The sequence below is a fragment of the Aulostomus chinensis genome, chromosome 14 (genome assembly GCF_037954235.1).
Source record: "Aulostomus chinensis isolate RoL2024-O1b breed Wild chromosome 14, RoL_Achi_v1.0, whole genome shotgun sequence".
Lineage (NCBI taxonomy): Eukaryota > Metazoa > Chordata > Actinopteri > Syngnathiformes > Aulostomidae > Aulostomus > Aulostomus chinensis.
Window position 1 is genome coordinate 8,408,971 of NC_141333.1, and position 17,639 is coordinate 8,426,609.

General features: G+C 39.6%; 1 protein-coding gene across 1 annotated transcript in view; it reads left to right on the forward strand.

The window, feature by feature from the left end:
- rabgap1l (RAB GTPase activating protein 1-like) overlaps window positions 1-17,639 on the forward strand; it is a 94,999-nt gene that overhangs the window by 50,553 nt on the left and 26,807 nt on the right. Inside the window, exons 14-16 of the mRNA XM_086225275.1 lie at window positions 9,220-9,333; window positions 14,562-14,636; window positions 16,587-16,712. Coding sequence (XP_086081401.1) covers window positions 9,220-9,333; window positions 14,562-14,636; window positions 16,587-16,712 — 315 coding nt within the window. The remainder of the gene's footprint in view (window positions 1-9,219; window positions 9,334-14,561; window positions 14,637-16,586; window positions 16,713-17,639) is intronic.

The following is a 17,639-nucleotide window of genomic DNA, read 5'->3' on the forward strand; positions in this document are numbered from 1 at the left end:
TCATTCTTCAAAAGCAACATACTGTCTTTGAGCTGTGGAGCACACATCAGTGTCATCGTAATTCGTCTGAGCTTCTATTACTACATAACGCAACACGCTGACGTCAGTTCAAGTGTTCCCAAGTAATCTGCGGCTATGTCACTCTGCAGTTCCACCGACTCCACACTAGCTGGTTACACGGCTCCTATGCCCCTTTGTTGACTTTGGGGAAAAAAAGGAAAAAATTTAAAGCAAATCATTTTGGAGATCGTGCTCATAAATGTTCAACAGTTACATTTACTGAAATAGATATGACAAAGAAAAGAGCTCGGAGCAGAAGAGGAGATGGTGCAGTCATGTGTGTGTTGTTGGAAAGTGGCACAGGCACAGCTGTTGGGGTTTGCATCTCCGTGATGTGCAGTGGGATTTCTTAGGAGGTGCAAGGTATGGTGCAGGATAGTGGGAGTACTGGTTCCAACGCCGTACTTCACAGCATCAATTCCATGTAGAAGTATATGATTAGTCAACACATCCGTACTGTTGCCTGAAGCTACAGCACACAGCCATCCAGAATAGTTGGATCGTGTATCATAAACAAATGTCATCAATTTTGCTGTTTGTTCTCTAGTGGCATCAACAGCAGAATATATCTGATTTTTACCACAGGAGACATACACCATTCTACTGATGTTAGTTTACTTAATCCCCACACTGCACAGCAGTATAGTAATACGAAACAGTGTTTTACCATGAGTAATACTTTTTAAATCCTTCCATATTTATCATGTCCCCTGCAAAATGTTGAGAGAATCAACGCTGGCATGTCTCATTGCAGCTCATTTTCACAGGTGAACAGTAGCAGTGTGTTTACGTCAGCCAGTCTTTGTATACTGTATGTGTCTTATCCTGCATTTCCACAATGCAAATGATTATTCATCATTGGTGTATGTTCACCCGTACATTATGTACAGTATACTCTATATATACAGCACGACTAAGGGTGTGTTTATGAATATTTGAGTAAAGTTCTTTCTTACAAAAGCATTACCGTCTACTAGACATATGAAAAAAGTACAGGTTTTCTTAACATAAATTATCCAATATTATTACACATTGAACAGCTATTTTTGATTTAGCTACGTCAAGAACACCACCAAAACTAAGAAAAACTAACATCTTCTGATGTGGTTCATGGTCTTATCACATCATTGAGCCTCTGTCCTTGTGCTCCTCCTGTGCAGGATCTCTAGATTCCCTCGACTGTTTCTTCACTTGATTCACATGTGACAACACTGAAAAGATAATCAGTCTGAAGATAAAGTAATGCTGTGCTCTCAGATTATAGAATATTACAATATAGTGGGTCTCGTGATATTTTCTCAGTGGCAAAAATGGACTTATCTGCCTGATACAGGGCAGCATGTCTGGATTTCACCAAGGTCATCATAGTCTATGGAGAGGTGAAGGATAACAAGGAGCTAAATAGTCAGTTTCAGAACCACACTTAACAGGGAACAAGTGGATATCAACACACAGCTGTACCAGCTTCTCATCGAGTTGTTTTTATCATAAAATGACAGGTGTTCCCCTGTTTGCCTTCAGTATGAATTAAGGCAGAGTTCCCAAGGCACTGATTAACATTTAAAATATCCCCCATCAAGCAAGTGCCCTTTCACCACATTCCATCACCAGTAATCCTGCAGAGGCGGTTCATTTTCTATTTGAAACCGCTTCTTTGTCATGTGTTTTGGCCTGATCCAAATGTATAGTGAATAGAACAACTCACTTAAGCCTACCTGTCTGTGTTTTCATTTATGTGAGTCAACAGGTAGAGGAAGGTGATGCAAATCAATTCCACCCTCGAACCACAGTGTGGGCTGCAATGGTAGAGTGGCACTGTTTTTTTAAGTCAGAAAAAGAATATGGCGGCTGAAGCATTGCTTTGTATAAAACTGCTAAATAAATAATATTCATCATTACTGTGTATGGCAATAGTTTGTGACCAAATGCAATTTCATATGGTTTCAGCCAGCCGGTGAGGAGATGAATGGGTTTGTAAGACAGACAAACCGATGGATGAAGATTTCTATATTTTATAGTAGGATAAAATATTGTGGGGAATTATTGCATGATAAAACTGGTCCTACAGTTTGACCACAGGAGTGATGCTCCCATAAAGGGGTTGACAATCTCCAAGCAGTGATTTTGCAGTGGAAAACCTCTTGACCCTGTCTGGACCTTTGGCAGCTTCTGCCAGGCCACTGTAGTTGAAATGCTTTTGGATATCAAGGGATGTTGAGGTGGATTGCAGACACATCAGCAGTTTTTATTTTTAGAGGTGTGTGTTTAAGTAGGTTACCTGTTGCTGAGGTCTGACTAATGGACTGTCTGCCCAACAAGCCCCCAGGCTACAATTAGAGGTAGTCTCTCATTCCCCTACCATGTACATATCTCTCCCTCCTTTATCGCTCTCTCTTTCTCATCTTCTCTCCCTTTTGCTCTTTCTTTTTCTTACTTCCTCCTCCTTTCCTTCTCCTTGTCAGTCAGTCTGTTAAAAAGGCACCATCTTATTGGTATATACACACGCACACACGACATTGGATACAGACTGATATTGGGCAGTGTTGATGTAATCCCCCTGCCTGTTCTAATGCTTTTTAAATCCCCTTCATATGTCAGCTGCAAATTGTTGGGAGGACCTGTGCTGATGTGTAACCTTGCAGCTCATTTGTGAACATGCCAGTGTTTGCATATGTATCTTATTCATACAACACACATGATTACTTTGTGTGTGTGTGTGTGGTTTTTTTTTTTCGAGAGTTAAAGCTGACATTATGTGGGTTTGGATGTGATTTTATTTGCAGTGCACTGACATTTTTTCCCTCCTTGCATTCATTGGCGTACATTTGCATGTGGAGTATGTATAAGTATACTGGCTAAGGGTTCCCTCATGCATATGTATATAGATTTCTTTTGCACACACTTACAAGCTGCAGAAAGGTGCCATCATACTCCTGCAAAACAGCTGGTAGAAATGTTCCTTTTAGTGGAATGATGCTGGTGATAATCGTGATGAGCTCTCATCTTCTGCCTGTGCTGCAAACTTTGTTTACGTGAATTGCAATAATCCAACAACTGACCTTATTGTAATTAAGACTACAATTCCAATTAAGTTGTTAATATAAATTGCCTATAGAATATTCCATTCATATCATATTTGCATGCTACAGAGCAGAAGACACAAACACCACGTTAATATGAAAGCTGTTATAGTCGTGTTGTTGCCCTGGTGTGTGTTTTCTTGCTAATTCTGCAGAACACTGCTTTAAGCCAAGTTTACAACACTTGCTGGAGGCTAGCTGTCAGTACTTTGGCTGTCACACGTGTCCCAAACTGCTGTGAAAATGCCACAAGGACATAGAGCCATTAATGTGTAAGCACGTCTAAAATGCACAATGACTTATTTCATCGTAATTTTCTCTGGTTGTGCCCATATACGGACAACAGAAACTGCTGTTTACATGTCTTATTCTAAATATTTTGTTCATCAGGTTACATTGGAATATTGCAGTCCATGTAAAGGCTATGACAGCCTCTCTCTCTAGCAGTCTTAGAACAATAACCTTACCATGTCACCGCTTAAATTCCTGGCAGTGTGGGAAAACCTCTGGCTTTGCTCCTTTTAAACCCAGTCAGCCTGTTAGAGGGCAAAACACACATTTTAACTTCAGTCCTATGTGCACAAACCCAGTCACCCTCCTTCAGTCGGTTTCCTCTGATAATTAAAAATATATTTAAATGGTGGCATTTCCACAGAGCTCTACAACGTGTATTTTTTTTAATAGATTTTTCTCCTCCTTACGGCAATATTATGTTTATTGTGGGCTGGGCAACAAAAACTGCCTCAAAGTTGTTCCACTTTTGTATTTATCACCAAAGGTATATGTGCATTTGTTACAGATAATGTGTGTATTACATTCAAATGGGTCTACCAGCTACCAGCTGAAATATTTTATTGTGTGACAGAAATAATGTAATTACTGGTGTAAAGAGGGTTGCTTTTTTTTTGTTTTTTCACTGAAAAATATTTCTTCATAACTTCCTACAGCGTGAGTAGAGAAGTGTGACAGAACCTTTTGGATCTATGTTCTTGTTCATGTTCATGCACCCTGCCTGGTTTACCTTGTTCACATGATGGAGCTTCATCATTATGGCTCACATCTGCATATGCATGTCCAGCATTGTGTGTGCAGTGAATTAAAAAAAGAACTTGATAGTAGTTTACCACTATCAATTTACTCTGATATTCACTCAACATATCAGATTTCCATGCTCCTGATTTACCATTATACTGTAGATTAAATGTAGTATTTGTACAAATTTTATATATTTATTTGTGGTAATGACAGTATGTATGAGGATTGCATCGTCTTACAGATTCACAAATATTCTGATGTGAAGACAATAAACAGCTGTTAATGCGTGATGTCATCGGGTTGGTTCTCCGTACTGTCCTCGTCAGTTGAACTTCTCAGGTAAGCCCAGGGAATTTTCTCAGATTGGTCTCAAACATTGACTTGGACTCAAGGATGACAGTGGTTGATGATCAGATTTTAGTGGTCAAAGGTCAAGATCCCTGTGACCTTTCATCTGTTCCCTGCCCGTAGGTGCCATACTCCTGGAGGGATTTTTTTTTTTTTTTCAAAAGGAAGGAAACAGATGAAGCAGAGCAGAGGACATTTTTTCCTTTTTTTTTTTGGTGGTGTGTTTTTTTGAGTAATGAGGCTGCTAATTAGCAGAGGCATGCGTGGTTTATTAAATCAAAGTGTTTACAAGTTTCACTGTCAACCAGATTTTTACTGGACCTCACCGAGGTTACCATGGTAATTACATTAAATGTGTTTGATATTGATGGGCTTGCTCTTGAAAAGTAAAACATGAATTAGTTATAATTAAGTTCTTTACAGACTAACTGATCTTTATTTGATTCAACATCAATCTCTCACCTCATGTAAATGAAGAAGGAGGAAACCAAACTATGTCAATATTTACTTCTCCTTTTTTTACAGCTTCAATAGAAGCAGTGGGATAATGTTCACCTCTTAACCTTCACTGTTCTTGGGGAGAATGAAAGCGAACCTACACGAAGGTGACAAATCTTGAATCTAGTGTTGCGATACAGTAGAGGTTGAAGATGGCAGCTTATGCTTGTGAAAAAAGAAAAGCTTTTAGAATGAGAAAATCTTTGAATAAAGACAGACTGCCTGCAACATCTTGAAAAACAACAACAACAACAACAACAACAACACTAGCCAGGCACTCGACCAGCTCATCCTCTGCAGCCCACCACCTCTCAACTTCAACTCTCTGAGCTACACTTTTGTAAGCCTGGCCACAGTAATATCACCAAACATCATCACTGGGCTGCAACGTTGGGGTAAATAATACCTGCTACAGTTCTATCTCTGCATTTAAAATGTTTGAGAAAATTATCAAAAATCCCATGATCACCCAGGCACAGTAGTTCTGCCCCAGCATGATATCTGTCTCTCTGTTTTAGTGAGACTATCCGATGGAAACCATCAAATAAAGGGAAACACTGTTAACTTATGTAAGCAAACGAGCCAGCCAGAGTTACCTTGGCCCTTCCGAAATTAAAAGCCTGGCAATGTGTACTTGACACAAATGACTGCACCAGCCCCTCACCCATACATACTACGTACAAATACTCTGACACTGGGGCTGTTGAATGACATTTACTGCACCGCAGCCCATCAACACTCAATTTCTCATTTCATACAATGGTATACCCTCAACGACCTCCACTGCAACATTGAAAAGACAAAAGAACTGGTCATTAACACACCAAACACACCGCTCACTGGACTGAACGAATGGGTATCATAAACCGTGTAAAAAAAGTACACCAGTTGGAATTTGTACATGAAGATGTGGTGAGTTCAATATGAGCAGGGGAATGAAACAGCAGACTGAGGGCAGAGGGACAACAGATACACAAGTTTATATTACATTTGAAGTGCTGTGTCGTGCCCCAACCCTCTGGGACATGAGAAACAGGGCCATGACACGCCTTGCACTCATAACAGTAAACAGTAAAAGTGACACCAATCAGCACCTCAGTTCACATTGCAGTCATGATGTCGATACAGGACCAGGAATTGGAGAAGAGAGCGGGGTGTAGCTGTGGCCATGTCTGTCTGCAATGGTAGCTAATCAAGCTTCCTCACTGATTCGTGCAGAGCTGGAATCATTCGAGTGTTTCCTGTGGGACAATAAAGACTGTATCTGGCTAGGTTGGTGAATGATTGTCATCAGCCTTCACCAAGGTGTGTGTGTGTGTGTGTGTGTGTGTGTGTGGGTGTGTGGGTGTGTGGGTGTGTGTGTGTGTGGTCAGGTTCCAAAAATATTTTCTATGCTTTGAAATGTAATTTACAAAATATATGTCCTGTTAAGGGAATTCGCTGTCACGTTAAAAACAACCTCAACATCTCAAATAACACTGCCGTCATTCCTGAAGAGCTGAAGAACACAATGTAAAACTGTTAGTTCCATCTCCAGGGCATAATGCATAGAACGACGCACCACCTCCACACTACAAATCTCATTAAAGCATTAAACATGGCTGTGCCAGCAGCATCTATCAAATCCAGTGACGTGTGTGTGTGTGTGTGTGTGTGTGTGTGTGTGTGTGTGTGTGGATATGTTGCTGTTGAAAAAAAGGGTGTCAGTTGGAAATATCCCCCAATTTTTTTATTTTTTTTTTTCATTTCGAGCATATTAAGTAGTGGAATAGAAAGCTGTTAAAAAAAAAAAAGAGTAACAGGCAAGTTTCCAGAAAACTGAGGCAGTCTTATGTTTTGTTTCTTTTCTCCTTTTTTAGTGTCACACACCCAATCTGCAACCATTCCCAACTGAAGGCAATTGGCACCATGTAGTAAATAAAGAACTATGATTATCTTAACTGCTAACACTGTGTTTAAGATGACTTTCGATGCATCATACTTTGGTTGTGGTCATTTCTACTTCCAGCAACTATTGATTATACAAATTGCCATTTAACACAAGCTGCTGTCACATTTTATAACATTGATTCTGGAACGAAAACATTGTCATCAGGCACTGTTGGTTGGCGACAGGCTACTGTGACGTACCTAAGCCATGTCATCCTGGTCTGGCTGGGCACCAGCGTTGCATGTCTTTCCCCTTTTACCTCTACTTTTGTTGATCTTATAAAGGTATACATTTATTCAAAAACCATATAAGATACAAGAAAATAGATAATTATGAAAATAATATAGGCACAACTTGAATGTCAGTATATTTTCGAAGAAGAGGAAGAAAAATAGAGTAATGGGAATTTAAATTTGTGCAAAGAGGCAAAAAGAAGTTAAGCCGCTGCACTGTGTTGAATCAAAAGCCTTACAAACATATGACAGGAGGTCTTTAAGGGTCGATGATGGGAGGAAAATGCTTCATTTCATGTAGTACTTACTCATCTAATCTGTCATGGAAAAAAAATGCATGTCTTTAAAGATTACAGGTGGAAATATGACATTATAATTTATTGCGATTAAATTGTATTGTGAAAAGAGCTAAGAAACTGCACACTGCATTTTTGCCTCCAAATATTTGTATAGATTTAAACACAAGTGATCTTCTCCTGGCGCTATCATGACGCAAAATACCATCAATAAAAATTTGCCTGCATGTTTGATTGACATAGTTTTGACTTAATTTGTCCATTGGGTTATCATTATGTTATGATTTACACGTTATTAGCTTACCCAGGTGATACACAGCAAGTTCTGACTAGAGACAGAGTATCGCATTTAATATTGTATCATATCCTCGTTTATCGTGATAAAATCATATCGTGACCTGTGTATTGTGGTATGTTTGTTTAGGTCCTGGCCATTATGAAGTGCTACTATACAAAAAGCTCCCTCATTGTTGGGTTTTCAGATATTCACACACAGATTATTGGCAATAACTGACAGCTTTTTTGTGTCCAGACCATAAAGGTACAATAAATTGCGGGCCAAAAAATGAGATAAGTTGATCATACAAGTATGATCATTTCTGCAGTTGTTTTCCACAAATGCAATGGAATTCCTTTCCCCTCCGTCAGATGATTCTAACATAAATTCACCCTTTTTCCTCTACTGTCAGGAGAAGAAAGAAGTAAGAAAGATGAAATGTCTCTCTCACACTCCCTGTCTCACACAAACTCTCCCATTTTCTCTCTAATGCACACAAACGCACATCAAGGCCAGTCAGGCTCAGGGTTGGTTTATCTGCAGCTTACAGTGAGTTGATGGAAAATGCTGTGCTACCAGTCGTCTCCTCGGTGGCGTTCGCAGTGTGTGTTTGTGATGGTGTGCATATGATTGACTGTGTGTGTGTGCATGGAAAAAGGGAGGGAGAACGAATGCGTAAGTCTGTGTGTGAGTGCACAGGAAACAAGTATTTTGTGTGTATGTGTGTGCACTGCAGTGGCTGTGGATTAGACGGTGCAGACTAAGTGATGAAGGTCTGGGGGTTGCTCTTGCCGTAGGAAGGAAACAAGCACTAAACCCAGTGACATCACAGTAATTTGATTATCTGAGTGTGATTGTCCTTTTTCAGATCGAATGCTTTTGAACAATTTTAGGGTTATCAATTAAAATTATCGCCGAATTAAGCATTCTTGCTGTTCTTTTCATTTTAAGAATCTATTCAGAAATTAGTGGATGCAGCATTTAAATGTTACCACCTTTTTCATGGATGAGCAGGACATAAAAGCATGATGTGCATCCGTATTTGGTTTTGATTAAGATTCATATCCATCCATCCATCCATCCATTTTCTACTGCTTATCCTATTAAGGGTCGCAGGGGGGCTGGAGCCTATCCCAGCAGCCTTCAGGTGAGAGGCGGGGTTCACCCTGGACAGGTCACCAGTCCATCGCAGGGCCAACACATAGAGACAGACAACCATTCACACTCACACTCACACCTACAGTCAATTTAGAGTATCAATCAGCCTCGTCCCCTCTTGATGTCTTTGGACTGTGGGAGGAAGCTGGAGTACCAGAGAGAACCCACGCAGGAAGAGGGAGAACATGGAGACTCCACACAGAAAGACTTCTGAAACCTTTCTGTGAGGCGACAGTGCTCACCACTGCACCACTGTGCCGCCCTTAGTTACATATCTAAACCCTGAAACGCGTCTGTGTTGCAGGATTCAGCCCAGGAGGGTGTCATCACCCGAGACATCCACCGGACCTTTCCTGCTCACGACTACTTCAAGGACTCTGACGGAGATGGACAAGATTCACTCTACAAGATTTGCAAGGTGAGCCTTAAATATCATATCGAGGTTGTAGAGATGTCTAGCATCAGGTTTGATCATCAGTAACATCAAGGAGTCTTTTATTTGACCGAATCAGCAAGTGTATATGCAGACAGTGTTCTGTGACTCGTCTTTATGGCATCATGGAATAGAAGGCACATCTTGCTGCACACTGTTCTATGCTGGGTTCTAACATTTTTAAAAATGTTCCTGCTGGGAAGTGCTGTGAGATGAGAAGCTAACTGAATCTGTACTCTACCATGTAAAACTCCCATCTATCCCTCTGAGGCCAGCTATTAGGGTGGTTTGCTCTTTGTGGTTTGGCAAATCGCATGAGGCATTTACTTGGCATTTCAAGCTGGCTGTTCAATATATGATTGAGAGTGTTCATCTTTACAGAGACAACATGAACCCTTCCTACACATGAAACACCGGCCATGTCCAACATTCATCAGACACTTATTGAGCTTTCTTCTCTCTTTTGTGTTTTTTTTTTTTTAAGTAGAAAAACATGATGGCTGTTATGTAGGTGTCAAATCTGTCTCCAATGACCCACCAAAAATCGCTTGAATTATTAAATTGGAAGCAAGCATGAGATGCACGCTGCTTCATGCATCACTGTAGATTTCTAAGGCTTAGTTTGGATAGTTGATAAACATGGTTTTAGCTGGTTTTAGACACATGGGATTGGTCATCATGTCATAGGCTCAATAACTCAGTGATTAATCTTCCCTCACTGTCAGGCTGAATCATTGCAGATGCACTTAAAACTAAAACTGTGATAGTAACTGTTTTCTAAACACTGAAAAGACAAAGAACACAAGTTTATTTTAATTTAGGGTGATGTAAATAAAGCCTGCAGCTTGGAGTATTTCGATCCTGCAGCCATTTCATCTTGCCAAATTTCTTTCAGGATCCTATTGCTAAAAACTTTGCTCCTCCTAGCCTTTGTCATCTGTGTCACAGAAGATGGGAGTGAGGCAACTTTTAAAGTCATACAGTGATGCAGATGCAGCCATTTGATAGGAAGTTGGAAAGAATATAAAGCTGAAATGAACATTTAGAAGATATATCATGATCCAAAATTAAACAGGAGGTACCAGTTTTTTTCTTCTTGTTAGCAGCATGCTTTACTATGCAACAGGGGCACTGCGATGCGTAGTTCCCCAGTCTGAGATACATATTCTACATATTATATATATTATTTATACAGTATGTATAGGATTTTCAGAAACAACAACGGTCTACTTGTACTGTATGTTATTAGGTCTTAAAAACCTCCCTGGTTCTGGCAGGTACGGTTGTCAGTATATACAGACGCACACACACTCAAAAAATACAGAAACAGATAAATTAAATATACGTGTGAGTCTCCCTGTGCTGCAACACCATCCTAGAGGGAACACTGACATCTAATTAACGGCAACAGTACCATTTGCCCACAAACATACTCAAAAGCATGTATTCAGTAATGTGGTGAACAGAAACAAAGTCTGATGAAAGCAGTGAGGAATAAGTATTCATTAAACACATCTACGGATATCCCACATTTTGTTTGGTTCATTAAAGTCAAAGGTAATTTTGGAATGACAAAGTAGAACTTTTCCTTGTATTTTCCTGGCGCTGCAGATGTAGAGTATGGCTGGTCAGTGCTCTGGGAGGACCTGTCAGGAAGGGTTAGCATCCAGTCTGGACCCAACTAGGTCAGTGGCAAGCCAGCCTTCATTTGTATGCAAATCTATGTAGATTTGCTGCTGATAAGGTTGGTAGGATCTTGAGGCATGAGAGGGTTACAGGCACAGAGGATCCAAGACCAAGTGTATATTCATCCTCACATCTTACTCAGTAATAAGCACTGAGTCTTTTACTTTCTGACCTTTATTTTCCGGGGAAGGTCAGTGGAGCTTTGTGCACTTTTTCACTGACAGTCTGCTTCATTTTCTTAATGTTCCATTCAGTCACACGTCCAGCGAACCTGTACAACCACATTCAGAGAGCCTCCTGGAGCAATCAGTGGTTGAGTGCCTCACTCAAGGGCACGCTGACAGAGGGTTTTCAGGCAAAGGAGAACATTTTTCTCCCACCTGGTGCAAGGATTCAAAAACCTATGACTCCTCTAAAGGGAGATAAAAAGAATATCCTCAATACCTCCATGGAGAGAGAACTTTTACATAGTGTAGGAAAAGGCAAACATGACCAGGCGTTTTTGTGCCTCATCAACCAAGCTAATGTTGCGTATCTCAGTGATCACACAGTGTTTCCATACACACATTATTCAGGATACTTGTTCATAGCCTGGTGACGAGCATCCTGATCAGATTTCTGTATACATGGAAGCTGTGCAAAAAAGGTTTGGTGGATTAAGAAAAAGAAAACATTCAGCTTCCTTATGGTGTTTCTGCATTAAGCAAACAGTGATTGAACCATGAAATCAAAACATTTAAAAACTGCAAATTTTTGTTCCATCTTATTTTCTATACAAAGAAAACTGACTTCCAAATGCATGTATTTGCTGGGGTTTTTTTCTTTATAAAAGCTCAAATTTGATTTATTATTGACAGATTTTTGGCATTCAGATTCCTCGAAATGATCTCTGACACTGGATTGATAATGTGAATTTAGCTTGGTTTTACCAATGTCACAATGTCCTACTGAGCATTTCCTCAGTTGAGCTTCAGAATAAGGTACTCAGGGGTCTTCTGTCATGCTGAAGGAGAATTTCTAGCTCAGATTTGTTGCTCCTGTGGCTTTTGCGGAGTACCTTGCAAAATGCATCTCTATCTGCACTACAATCATGCACACAATCCTTCAGTATCACCTTTATCACCTTTTTGCCTCTTTCTTTCACTGTGAAGCACTTTGGTTTTAAATGTGCTATATAAATTAAATTTACCTACTAACGTACTTACTTTAAATGAAGATTACAACACATTTGTGCCGTCTGAAACGTCCTTATCAAAATTATTTAAAAAGCATTCAGGATTTAAAACTGTTATTAGATATGAGATACTGGGCACATGGATTGTAATAATCCACCCCTCTGTGCCTATTTTGTGCTCAGGCTAACAAATTTAGATTTCTCCCACCAGGACCTCCCCCATCCATCTGTCAGTATGCACTTCTCCTAGCCGAGTTGGGGACGTGTGAATGCCACACTCCATCAAGCATGTCAGCTTATATATTACACTCCAGACAGCTCCGCAGGACTTCTCCATTACCTCCTCATCGAAACCTGAATTAGCTGAGCACATCAATAGCGGGATTCTACACTCATTTTTATGAAAAATAAAAGGAGAAACCATCTTCTACTTTTGATATGAGAGATTTGACAGCTGATACAGTTACTAAGTCCATGCTAGAGTGAGGAGCATGCTAAAATATCCTCCAAACATCTCACAGGTTTTGCGAACTGTCTCATTATTAATGGTAACCTGCTTTATGTTTCCTGGGTCGGTGATCAGTTCTGGTTCTTCTCTCGCACATTTTTAGCTGCTTGGTTTCGTCCTGTGTTTGCTGACCAGCTGATAAGTAGAGGTCAAGCCATCCTCCTACTTACACACTCATTAATTTGCAGTTCAATGTTATCTTTCTCCTTTTTTCTTTACACTTTAAAAAAGTGTAAAGAATAAGCTTTTGTCCCCCAAATCCTTGTTTACACTGTGAAAGGGCACGTCCCTTTGCTCATTAGCATGATTGGTGATGTGTGTAAACTACCGACTGTTTTCAGACTTTCCTGAGCAATCATCTGAAGGTCACTCTCCTAGGTTGGCCTTACATACGACCTGACGGTGGCAATACCGGTGTGTTTTGACGCGATTGAGTTTGGACAAGCTCCATCAGGATTTTGCACATAATACGAGCACAAGAAGCTAGTTTTCATGCTGAGTAATGAACGTTCCATATGATGTCTTGGGTGCCATGGTAGTGAATATGCTTAAATTGCTTCAAAGGTGAAATCCGCAAGAGGATCATTTTAGCTGAAACAAGCTAGCGCCAGTATGTCTTGTAGTACTGCTTTGTTCCTCTAGGGTGAATCCCCCCTCTACCCTGATTTCTCTCTGGAACGTGTCACCCGGAGATAGTGAGTCACTGTTGCGCGAAGCTGCCTTGGCTGTACCAGAGGGCTCTTCTCATAGAGATAAACTGGGACGATGCACAAGTGCAGGGTGTTCCATGCTGTTGTGTGAGAGAGCGGCGGTCCACACCAGCCTCATTACAGGGAAAAACACTCATTTCATCTGTAGCGATTTCATTCTTTCAGTCAGTAACCATACATTTTTTTTTCCATAGATGACTTTTACAATGTAAATTGATTAGAAAATTCAAAGTTTAATACTCAATTCAAGGTTAAGGAATTAGTATTTTTAAGTGGATTCAAACAATGCAATTTGGGAGATTTTTTGCACATTCAACAGGATCATATCTTGAATTTTTTTTTTTCTGATTGTCAGCAGCTGTAGCATGTCAAATACTTTCTCATCGATTTAACAACTTGCTCTCCATTTCCTAAAGTGAGATGAAGGGACTTTATCTGCCAAAGCTCTGGATCTAGAGAATAGATTCCTCAAAGAGAAGCAAAGAGCCAGAGTTGACATTGACAAAGACAAAACCAAAGATAACAAAAACCCACCAGTACTTGACAGAAGCCGTCTCTCAGGGAATGTCTGCTGTATGAACTGATCCTCGACGACATTGACGTTAAAATGAAAACATTTGTGAAGGCTTAAAGATCAACAAGGTACTGAGCTTTAATGATCAAATGATGAAGAGGAGACTCGTCCCTGACACGTAAAAAGATGTCAATATTTCAGGTCCTTTTGAAAATGTTGAAATAAAATGTCATCTTTTTATTGCTCCACAAGAAACACGACAACGAATCAGGATTACCTGTTTCACCATGACAGTTAATTTCATATCGGATTCTCTCACGTCCAGGTGCTGATTAGCAATGTATTATACATGTCTTGTTGATGTATCATGTATTAAGCATGTTTATTGGGTTTTATCAAGACGGATAAACTATAGTAAGCCCATACTAAACCCTCTTAAATTATATTTGAAATGGAAATACTGACATCATAAAAAAGGATTTGATATAAGGTAATTGTTATTTTACATTGTAAATTCTCTTTGGTTAGTTAGCTGAGCCTACTATGGTGCAATATTTTTAGATAAAATTCAGTTAACTTATATTTTGTCTGTCTTTATCTTTGTTTTGTTCTTTCTCTTAGGCATACTCTGTGTATGATGAGGAAATTGGCTATTGTCAGGGCCAGTCATTTCTTGCTGCTGTTCTCCTGCTGCATGTAAGTAAACTTGCACACTCGCTGAAACCGTTAGAAACCATATAGTTGGTAGCATGCAGGTGTGATGCCCCAAGCACACAATTCATACTGTAGCCACAAAATGACCAGAGAGGAGTCAGCACTTAATTAACGCACTGAAAACACCCCAGCTGCATTTTTGCCCCCTAGCTATACTGTAAAAACACACACACACACACAGATATATATATATATGTATATATATATGTGTGTGTATATATATATATATATATATATCTGTGTGTATGTAGATGTGTGTGTGTATATATATGTATGTATATATATATATGTATATGTATGTATATATATATATATTTATATATATATGTATGTATGTATATATATGTATGTGTGTATATATGCTGAAATAAAAGCTATTCTTATTTGAAATTTTAAGAAAAAATAATATATATGTTGTTGGTTTTTTTTAATTTCAGCATCTTTCTTTTGCTAATCGGGAAGTTTTGCTTGAAAATGAAAAATCTTCAACACTTTTTTTTGGTGTGATAATCTGAAAGGTTCGCTTCCCCATACACTGAGGTACTTCTCGTGTCGGTGAAAAACTTTTCGACTGGCAAGCAAAGATTGGTTAAAAAAAAAAAAAATACACCAAAAAAAGTTGAAATAAAAACAAACTGTTTTCGCTTCTAACCGAAAACAAAGATTGCGTAGTGGAAAATTTGCTTACAAATATATCAGTGACTATAGTTTTGAAAGTTTTGCTCTCAGTACTGTTTTGTGTGATGGCAGAATTATGACACAAATGAACCCTCATAGGTTCAAGGCAGTGAGAGAAGAGTTGAAAGAAGGTAAACCGAAAGCATGAGCTGAAGAAAATGGAGAGTGTCAAAGAAGTGGATGAGGCACTCACTCAATCTCACAGATTTGTATTCCAAGGTCACTGACAGACACGCGACCCTTCCAGTGCTACAGTTACCCCACACCTGTGTATCAAAGAACATACTCTGAAACTTTGTTCAGTGTATCTGATCGGCAGAAAAGGGTGTTGCAATTTGTGTAAATATAATAAATATGGTAATTTGAAGACAGATGGAGGAGAGGCAGAGGAGTAGTCACGGTGGAGGCAAGAGTCCCAAATGGCTGAAAGAGAGTGGTGAAGGTTTGGTTGAAGTCCAAATGACAAAGGCAGCCAAGGTTAAAGAGGAGGAGGACTGAGGGAGAGAGGAGAGGTCAGAAGGAGTTAGGTTGAAGAGAGACAGTCACAGTCATGGCAGAAAGCTTTAGATGATTTCAGTGAAGAGACATGAAGTATAGAGGACAGGACACACAAGTGGAAAAAGAGGAGAGGAGCAGGAAGAGAGGGAGGTTATAAGGAAGACCATGTAAAGGTGAGGAGGATAGTTATAGAGGAGAGCACCAGTGGGGTTATGGGGGGGGGGGGTCGGTAGACAGGTTAAAGAGAAGGGCGAGGTTATGGAGGAGATGTCAGGAATATTAATAGGAGTTCGGTTTTACCTGCAGGAGCCCATTCAGCCCCAAACACACACTGTCACTCTGATTAAATATCACCTCAAGGTCTGCCTGCGTGCGTGCGTGTGTATAAGAGTGGAAATAAACGTATACATTTTGTATGCACTTGCACATGCAAACACCGTGACATCTTCACTTTGGGGTCCTTCACACATCCATCTTCTTCTTCACTCTTGTCTCAACTCCTGACACAGTCAGTAAGACAAAAGCATTGTGTATCTTTTTTAGGAGCGAAAGGTTTGAAAATTTGGTTTATTACCAGACCCTATTGCTGTAATACAGACAGAGACAAATATTTCTTTTGTTTCATGTCTTGAAAACATTCTGTGTAACTCCAAACAAAATGTCCTGGTTGTCTTTGTGGTACCAGAGACATTTTTTTGCACAGCTGATTAGTTTCTGTAATGCAACTGTAGTTTCTGGTTATCCATCTTGTTTCAGATGCCTGAAGAGCAGGCGTTCTGTGTCTTGGTTAAAATCATGTATAAATATGGCCTCCGAGCACTCTACAAGAACAACTTTGAAGATCTTCACTGTAAGTTCTTCCAGCTGGAGAGGCTGATACAGGTTAGTGTTGCCTTTTCTTTCTTTCTTTCTTTTTTTTTTTTTACAATGTCAGAAATGCAATTGAAATGTTTTACTGTCAATTTAATTAACTGCGTCACATTAGGATGCTTCGTTTCTATCTTTTATTATTGTAATTCCAATACCTATACCTTAACTTCCACATCAGACAACACTAAGTACTAATACTGCTGAATTGGAGAGTATTTTTGTGTCATTTGGCATATAGCTATACTAACAGTGTATGCTGTATGTGTCGCAGGAGGCTGTAAAAGCTCCAGTAGGACTTCACAGTGCCTGTCATGTGTAAACAGTACATGCTTACAACACCCTTCAGGAAAGCAGCTGAGATCCGAGTACTCCACGTCATTGATTTGATTATAGCTCACTCTGACTATAATTGTATCCAAGTTAAGGTTGTTGGAAAATTCTGTTTATATAGCAGTGTCTGATTTAGAGTGTTGTCTTATTTGGGTTTAATATCATAATATTGCTTTTGACATAAACATATCCATCGTTACAACCAGGTTCAGGTTAAAATAGTGAAATTTCTGATATAATTCTATGAAATGTTTGCTATTGCCTTGTTGTTTCTTGTCTTGGAATATTAAAATTAGTCATTTGTTGTATCTGTTGTGAATGGTTATTGCTGGTGGGGTTTCCAGTCTCACTCAGGTATTAAAGTCTAAAACCACTCATGGAGTGTAGAGTTTAATTTGAAATCCATCCTGGGCCTGCTTGCAATTACCCCTCAGCATCAGGATAACCTTCTGGTAGCATCAATCAAATGTTCTCCTTGTAAGGATGTTAGCATTGACTGCTAATTATCAACAAATAGTTTATAGGAGCTCAATATCTGATCCAGGTCATGTGACTTGGTAAGTGTTGCCGTCAAAGCGGCTCACTATCAGGCTAATTCAATCACTTATT